At 32.4% G+C, this 9,294-nt stretch overlaps 1 protein-coding gene across 1 annotated transcript; it reads left to right on the forward strand.

Annotated features, from left to right (window-relative positions):
• The first annotated feature begins 2,410 nt into the window (after positions 1 to 2,410).
• On the forward strand, positions 2,411 to 8,301 carry LOC25497340 (probable cyclic nucleotide-gated ion channel 20, chloroplastic). The gene is made up of 12 exons (XM_013597359.3): positions 2,411 to 2,698; positions 3,156 to 3,347; positions 3,467 to 3,565; positions 4,033 to 4,170; positions 4,483 to 4,731; positions 4,887 to 5,153; positions 5,789 to 5,934; positions 6,277 to 6,354; positions 6,531 to 6,660; positions 6,899 to 7,145; positions 7,510 to 7,672; positions 8,196 to 8,301. Exons 1-12 carry the CDS (start codon positions 2,411 to 2,413, stop codon positions 8,299 to 8,301), a joined length of 2,103 nt encoding a protein of 700 aa, XP_013452813.1.
• The last annotated feature ends 993 nt before the right edge of the window (positions 8,302 to 9,294 follow it).

A 9,294-nucleotide genomic window follows, 5' to 3' on the forward strand; every position in this document is an offset into this window, starting at 1 on the left:
CAGCAATCCATCAACAACCAATCATGATGCACATAAGAACAGGACAGTGTGATCACCGAAAAATTGTGAAAATTGCTTGGATCGTGAATTCGATCGCACCAGATTTTGTCCAATCTGAGCCAGGTTAAACAAGATTTGGGTTCCTTGGCTCGTCACCATTGGGGTTGTTTATTGACTGCGCCAGTTGTCAGGTATTGATGCCACAGGTTGCCTATTGCAAAAATAGGATAATAATCTAAGTATCATTGTGTCTTCAAACATTGATCGTCTTGAACTCTCCAACTATAACTTGTAAGATGGATTTCTTCCGACACTTCTCACAATTTTGCTAATGTAAGTTATTTAGAGCTGTCTCGGAATGATTTCACAATACTTCCAAGAAACTGTATTGGATAATTGCAAGCATCTTCGAGAAGTTAGAGGGTCTCTCTAAATCTAAAATGGTTGTCTCCATTAAATTGCAAATCGTTGACTTCGTCATGTAGAAGCATGCTAATGAATCAGGTTTTGTTTCTTTGATGCATGAATATTTCTCGATATTTTACATCTCAGTGTAATTTATCATGCTAAACTAAATTTATGTTACTTATATAAGTAACAGAAGCATCAAGAGGATTATTTTTGCTTCATACCTTGAATGATACTGTGCAAACTACCTAAATACCTCATTACTTATCCAAGCATGATCCATTAGTTGTTGCAGCTCAAGTTCTGGTGAAAGTGTTGGAAAATAGAAGTGAGTTAGAAGTCTCGCATTAAATAAATATGTAAGTGTTGAACAACAAAGTGAGGCGATCCATATACTCATTGTCTTAGGGTTTTGAAGTGAAGATGTTGCGCTCAAATCATTTATGTCTTTGCTCATAGCCTAATCGGAGATATCAACACAGTTAACATTTTTGCTTTTACAAAGGAAAAAAAAAAATCATTATTTGAGTTTGTATAATCCAATCCAAGTGATCTCTCATGAAGGCATATTTGTATTACAGAAGTTTAATGACTATGCAAATTGATGGTGTAAAGTAATTTTACACTGTTATCCAATAGAACCCATCATCTTGTCATGTAAGGCATATTTTATCATACTTTGTCTCCCTCTCATGTGCATCAAACGGGCCCTAAATACTCTGTTATAGTATTTATTTATTGTAATTGGTAATAACGATATTACATACTATGCCACTTTAATATGGTAATTTTTCTTTCATGTCGATGCTGAGATGGCAAATTTTACTTCCTTGTTTATTAGAATATTCTCCCTTGTGCCATGCTTATATAATGACCAGGTAGTCTAATGAAAAACTTAACCATCACTATCAAAATACTATCTTCTCTCTAAAAACTCAGAAAATGACACATGGAAATATGGCATAGTCAAAATTAAGTCATTAACGTGTAACATATCTATTGTGTTACATTTTAACACAATATGCTTTGAATTTGCCGTACCGTTAAAAACAAAGTAAGCAGGCATTATCAATATTTTAATATAACACACATGATGATATCAAACAATCTTTGTTGCTCTTTCATTGTACACTGCATAATAACAAAGTCACAGCTGTCTTTGTCTATTTCTTCACCTTAACAAATCTCTCTTTCTCACATTGTTTATATTTATGATTTTTATTTATACACTCTTCTCCACTCTTACAATGATCAACAAGCTCCAAAGAATGCATGCTTTAACTTGAGTAGGGAATTTTCTCTTCAACCAGGTCTTACTCTTTTATTCTAAGTTTATTTTCTTTTTTGTCTTTCTTAACTATAACTAATTGTTCATGCACATTGAATATAGCTCAATTTAAATAATGAAAAATGATCATAAATGGTGTTTATAAATAATTGGTTTTGTACACTAATGTGAATCTCACATTGGATAGCGATATGACCTGAATAGTTGTTATAAATAGGAGGTAAACTCTTACTTTACAAGCTGATTTTGTGGAGTTGAGTTAGAGTGCCCTAGTGTAGTTTAACTCGGTGATTTTAGTCCCTAAAATATATGAAAATTTATCTTGGTAGTCTATATCAATTTTCATCTTAACAACTAGGTTAAAGTGACGGATTTCATACTCTACATGAACTACGTATTACTTTTATATACTTTTGATACTAGATTGAAGATGGTGATCATTTTTTATTGAAGAGAGTCAGTGTCATGTCCAATGTCGTGTCAGTGCTTCATAGGATGCATTATTAAAACTAAATGCATATTTTTTGGCCTTTCAATTTTTATATTACATTGATTATTTAGTAATATTTACTGTTTTATAATATACTTTCTTCCCTTTCATCTTTCAACTTATTGTCAGTGCTGTCACAAAGACATACACAAACTTATAAATTATATTTCTCATATGCATATATCAAGGACAGAAAGTGAAAAATATCTATTCACTTGATCTCTATGGAGTCACAGAAGACACAAACTAGTCTAAAAAATGGACATGATGGTGCACTATGTAGTGTAGTTGTGATAGAAAACAAAGTAGATAATTTCAAGACAGAAAAAGTTTCTCCTTTCAATGTCAAAGGTGAAAAACATTGGAATAATAACCATGATGGAGAAAATGAACATTTAGAGAAATCTGGGCTATTAGGAATGTGTGATGATCCTTATTGTACTACTTGTCCTACTTACTTCAAGGCTTCTCAACACACAAATCCAAAATATTCAAATGAATTTAATCCCAAGGTATGTTTCTTCCTAAAATATGTACTATATACCATTATTTTTACTTAATTTTAGGAAGCATTTCCTTCTACATTTTGAAGTTCACTTCATACTTGTGAGGATTGACGGTGAGTTTGACATAATCCAGTATGGAACCACGATTTTGATAAAAACGACAATATAGAGCACCGACCAAGTTTTGATGTCACAGTGATTTCATCAAACTCACCTCTAATCCGAACATGCGCTTAGTATGTAATAAAAAATTATAATATGAGATGGTAAACTAAAATACTCATCTAACAGTACATTTTGTTCAATACATCTTTATTCTTACCATTGTTCAATATATGATTTTTAATTGAAATAAAATTAGTTCAATATACTACACATATTATACTTGATCTAGTTGTGACATTTTCCATTTCCTTTTTCACATAACCAAGTATAGTTTTGTCCATGTCTTGAATGTTTACAGTTCCAAAATGCACTTTATGGAGATGCCAAGGGTTTTGGGAGAGATTTTTTCTCTTTCTGCTCTTCATGTGTTCCTGGAGTTATAAACCCTCACACTAAACTTGTTCAACAATGGAACAAATTTCTGGCCATTTTTTGCATGCTGGCAATTTTTGTGGATCCATTATTTTTATTCTTAATATATGTGCAGAAGGTATGATTCTTTTCCTTTTATTTAATCGAAAAATATTTCAATATGAAAATGCCAGTACTCTCCTGCTACTTTCTTTTGTTGTTATAATTTACTCACCATTTCCCATTCATTGTGTGCAGGACTTTAATTGTATTGCTATTGACTGGAGAATGACAGAAACACTTGTTTTGCTTAGAAGCATGAATGATTTTGTATATTTCTTAAACATTCTTCTCCAGGTAATTTCTCAATATCTAGCTATGAAGCACCGACACATGCATGACCACCAGATAATACTAACAGGTCAACATCAGAAATATCTTAACACACCTTCGATCAAAAGTATTGGTGCTATCGAGTTCGATAGCTATCTCCCCTTATTTTTAAAGTGTGCTATTCCATATATCCGTATAAACTACATTTGAAGAAAACATAAAAATGAAATGATTAATTTATAATTATAGGCTGGTTTCTTACATTAATTATTAATGGTCTATTGTTTCTTGCATAATTCTATTTTTTCTTTATTTTTATAAAATATATATATATATATATATATATAATTTCTTTATAAGTTGAGGCACAAATGAAAATAAAGAGAAAAGTTCATGCACAATGAATCTTGAATATGTTGAGTTTTTAAGTGTTGTTTGACTGTATTTCATAATATAAAGTTTAAAATTTTCATCTAATTTCCATTTTGCAGTTTAGGTTGGCCTATGTTTCTCCAGAGTCAAGGGTGGTTGGTGCCGGAGATTTAGTTGATGATCCCAAGAAAATTGCAGTCCGCTACCTGCAGAGTTATTTTCTTCTTGACTTATTTGTTGTCTTGCCTCTTCCTCAAGTTAATTTCTTCTCCATTTCCTTTACTGTTAATGCCGAAAAACTCATTTTGTAAGGCTTGTTAACATGTTTGGATTCACGGTAAGTTTAGAGAAATTACAGCGTGTCACCTTAATTTCGAAAAAATCTACACTTTGAAACTTTAACAGTATTCACGGTGCCACCGTGATTTTGTTAAACTTATCGTGAATCCTAAGTTTAGAAATTGTGAGTATATTCAACTCCTGTTGAATAAATCAACTATTGATATTAAGTTGACATGCACAATAAACTCATTGCCATGTGATATTTATAGTGAAATATGTGAATGCAGATAATGATACTAACTGTGTTACCGAGGCACTTGGGTTTATCAGGAGCAAATTATGCTAAGAATCTTCTACGTGCGGTGATTCTTGTGCAATATATTCCAAGATTATTTAGAATTTTGTCTCTGCTAAATGGAAGGTCTCCAACTGGATTCATATTTGAGTCGGCAAGGGCTAATTTCATCATAAATCTTCTCATGTTTATGCTTGCAAGCCATGTTGTTGGATCCTCCTGGTACCTCTTTGGTCTACAGGTCCGTGTGAAAATACCAAGACTATTTAGTTAGAAAAATTAGTTACTGACTCGTGTATAATAGGTTCTATGATTGCGTACTTGTAATACGGTTATGAAAAAAATATTCTTAATTATTAGCTTTCTCCTTTTTTTTTTCCTTCTTTCTTATTTTAGAGGGTAAATCAATGTTTGAGAGATGCTTGCAATAAGTCAAACATCAAAGGATGCATTGATATCATTGACTGCGGCCATGGTCGTAATGGAACTTACCAGTTATCAGACCAAACATCAGTTATGTGGAACAACAATTCAGATGCCATTGCTTGTTTGAATCCTTCTCCGAATGGTTTTCGTTATGGAATCTATGTCACTGCTGTACCGCTTACCTTTGAAACTAACGTGGTCAACAAATATGTATATTCTCATTTTTGGGGATTGCAGGTTAGCATTTCATTTTTCTTCATTGTTTAGTTCCTTTTGTAGTAACTAAGATCATTTTGTTCCACCCAAATGGTGTGGTCCAAGTAGTAAGTAGTTCGGATTCCTTGAGCATCTGGTCATATATTCGATCCCTGGTTTGTGCGTATGAAAATTCACAATTTGGAAAAGACAGCCCTAAATGTGCCTTAGATCCTTGAAGAGATTAGTCATTACATTTGCACGTGGAGATACCTTAGGAAAGATAAAAAGTACATGGTTGAATTCTAGAAAAGTCTTGGCCTAGTTATTTAGGGTCAAGTTGGATTGGTTTATTTGACTTTATTTTATCTTTTGTTATATAAATAACTTATACAAGAGCACTTTTATGATAAGCGCTTAATGAAACTATTTGTCCAAACAGGACCTAAGTAAAAAAACTTAGTCTGATTTAGGGAAGGTGTAAACTAGGTCATCCCCTCTCCAACGACCGGCATGGCCTATTTCTATCGTTGTTTTTAGGACCGTAAATAAATGCTCTAGTATCATATCAAGGCCTGTCTTGAACCAACACTAACTTAAGTTCTTCAATAATAGCATATGAATGGTTTGAAATCTCGTAACAGTTAACAATCATCGCTTTGTGATCCTTATTGCAGCAAATCAGTACTCTAGCTGGGGGTCTAACACCAAGCTATTTTGTATGGGAAGTTCTTTTTACAATTGCAATCATAGGATTGGGACTCTTGCTTTTTGCACTTCTCATTGGAAACATACAGAACTTTCTCCAAGGTCTTGGAAGAAGGTAGAACTTACTAAGTTACGACTCTATGTTTTCTGTTTCCATTTCAAATTTCAATTCATCTGATAAAATAAACATAAAAGAAGGTAGCGCGAAAGTTTTTGAAAATGTACTTTAAAAAATATATTGAATGTTTTTAAAATTCTGAAAAAATATTAAACATTATTTTCAATATTTCGGGAATACATTCTCTCTAAGTAGCTTCCATATTCTATTATGTGATACTATCACATTTATTTGATTCTGCAAGTTTAATTTTTTATTGAACTCTGTAGTGAATCTTTGATAGGTTTACTTCTTAGGGTAACAATGTAAATGATATATTTTCTTCCATGTTGTTTGCAGGAGGCTAGAAATGCTACTTAGAAGTCGCGATGTTGAGCAATGGATGAGGCATCGTCGGTTACCTGAAGATCTCAAAAGGTATGAAATTAAATGCTCTAATTCTTCTGACGAATCACACATGAATTGTGAATTAGTCTATCTGTCAATTTCTGCAAGTCAATGATTATTAATAAGTTTTTATGCTATAAACGTTTGATTACGCATTTTATCCAAACAGAACCATTGTGCAAGTGATAAATATGAATTTCATGCAGGAGAGTACAACAGGCTGAGCGGTATAATTGGGCGGCAACAAGAGGAGTGAATGAAGAAACACTTCTTGAGAATTTTCCGGAAGATCTCCAAATTGACATAAGGCGTCATCTCTTCAATTTTATTAAGAAAGTATGCGCTAAAATATGTTTTTTACTCGTATGATTAATCTGAGCATCAATTTGGATAGAAAAATGTTAGTAAGTTACGGGTTAGGTCCGATTTTAGAGTTTGAACTATAAACCTTCTTAAAACTCGTTTGTGTCACTTATTTTAGACCATCAATCGATGCATAGTAAACCAATAATTTGCTTCTGACGTATCTCTTTTGCATTATATAAATGTTGAGAATCTAATTATATGTGTGCAGATTAGAATTTTCTCATTGATGGATGAGCCTATTTTAGATGCAATTTGTGAGAGACTAAGACAAAAAACATACATAAATGGAAGTAAAATTATGAGTAAGGGTGGTGTAGTTGGAAAGATGGTGTTTGTAGTGCGAGGAAAATTGGAGAGCATTGGAGAAAATGGAATTGGAGTTTCTTTATCTGAAGGAGATGCTTGTGGTGAAGAACTTCTTACATGGTATCTTGAACAATCTTCAGTAAGCAAAGGTATAAGATAAACTTTTATGGTTTAAAATAGCTTCTTATTGTATGTTTGGTATATTTTGGTGAAGGCAAAATTGATTCCAGAGGTATAGAATTGATTTTAACATATTCTGAATAGAATCGATTTTGTTTCGTCCATAAGTCCTAGTTCAATTGGCAAAAATGCCGAAATTGTTAGGCATGGACCTCGTGACCGAGGTTCGAACCCCGATCCCTCCACTTGTATGTATGAACTTCAGTAGATATTTGTTGTTTCGTCTAACAACTTTATGGTTTTCATGATAACTTCGTCTAAATATGAGGAATTAATTTCTATTAGTACCATATAAGAAACAAGATGTTCATTAATATATTTTCTCTTTTGCAGATGGTAAAAAAGTAAGGCTTCCAGGACAGAGATTAATTAGCAACAGGACAGTAAAGTGCTTAACAAATGTGGAGGCATTTTCACTAAAAGCTGCTGATCTTGAAGAAGTCACAACCATTTTCACAAGATCCTTTAGGAGTTTTCTTGTTCAAGGACCTTTAAGGTAATTCACTTCCTTGTTTTGTTGTATCCCCTGCTTGTTTGGACATAATAGTCTTAACCATTTGATGACTTTTGGAAAAAACTTAAATGCAATTTACGCCCCCTAACTTTTAAAACTTGCGATTTCGGCCCCTAAAAAAAAAAACAATATTGGCCACTTTATTATACAAAACATTGCAAAAAAAATTGCAATTCTGGTCCTTTTATCTTTAAAAATATAGTAGTTTTTATCCCCTTATTTTAGACACGTGGCATTTTCTCAACGCTGTTGTAAAGTTAGGAAATTGCTTTTTGTTTTGGAATCCAAAATCGCAAGTTTTTAAAAATTAAGAGTCAAAAGTGCATTTAAGCATAATGAAAATGAATTGTTCTTTCATCTAGAGTGCTACACTACTTGGATTAAAAATGTTGGTGGTCATTAAAATGTGTCCATAAGTATCATATTTTCTCTTATTCCAATTTGTGTTTTGAAATCCATGGATATCTGATATAATCATAATCATATGATAATTTAACTATGTTAGGTATGAATCACCTTATTGGAGATCCCTAGCAGCAACCCGAATTCAGGTTGCATGGAGATATTGCAAGAAACGTCAAAAGTTATCAAATCCAACATTGAAGTTATAGTTGTACTATATTATAATATATGATTAGCTAGTAGCTACATTTTGTTAACAGTTGTACTCTAATGTTTGCTTGTGAACAAATAAAATGTGAGTGCTTTTCAAAATAATGGATTCATATGAGATGTATTGGATACCTCAAAATTGATTATACAACGGAAAATTGAAATACAAGAAAAGCAAAAAAAACAAAGACTAGCTAGGTGCTCGAGCCGAGTGCTCGATGGCCACTAGGCACAAGCTTTCTGGTTTTACATGGTTGAGTTTCAAATGTAGTCTGTTTTTTAGATTTGATATAAAATGTAGGTGGAGTTTAGTATGGAAAATGTTAGTTTTTCTCACCATGGGAAGGTTAGTTTTTAACTATTGGATTAAATAGGGAACAAAATTTTACCATAGTCTCTCAACACTCAATTTTTTCCACATCATCTTCCACCACCAACCTTCCCTTACCTTTGTGCGAAGAAGATGTAGATATTTGGGAATAATAATCTTTCCATGAATGCAAAACAGATTCACATGCATTTATATTTGTTTGGATGGTATCATTGTGGAGATGGTTGGAGAAAATTTCATGAAGTGATTCTTCTTCTATTAGCTGAGGAAGAAATTGGAAAAGAATCGTTATTTTTTTCTACCCATTATTTTATATGTATATAACTGTGTCGGTTTCTTTTTAATTTTTTGGTTTGAATGGAATTTTATTAAATTTGAAAAACCAGTTTATTTTTCCTCAGTTTATTTTCTAATATAAAAGAGTTATTCTACCACCTGACCAAAAAAAGTGTTATTCTACCAAAAAATATTTAATTAAAAGCGTTAATTCTACCCAAAAATACAATTTTTTTTTGCTTTCAATTAGTAAATATGTTGTGGCTCATTCTTAGAAGAAAAAAAATGGAAGCCAACATTGACTGTGAGGTTGAAGACAAAAGAAGAAAATATAATGATGAGGAAGTATGATAAGGATGTGTTCTTGGTTTGATCTAATGGTCAA

Source organism: Medicago truncatula, chromosome 6 (genome assembly GCF_003473485.1).
Source record: "Medicago truncatula cultivar Jemalong A17 chromosome 6, MtrunA17r5.0-ANR, whole genome shotgun sequence".
NCBI classification, from domain to species: Eukaryota; Viridiplantae; Streptophyta; class Magnoliopsida; order Fabales; family Fabaceae; genus Medicago; species Medicago truncatula.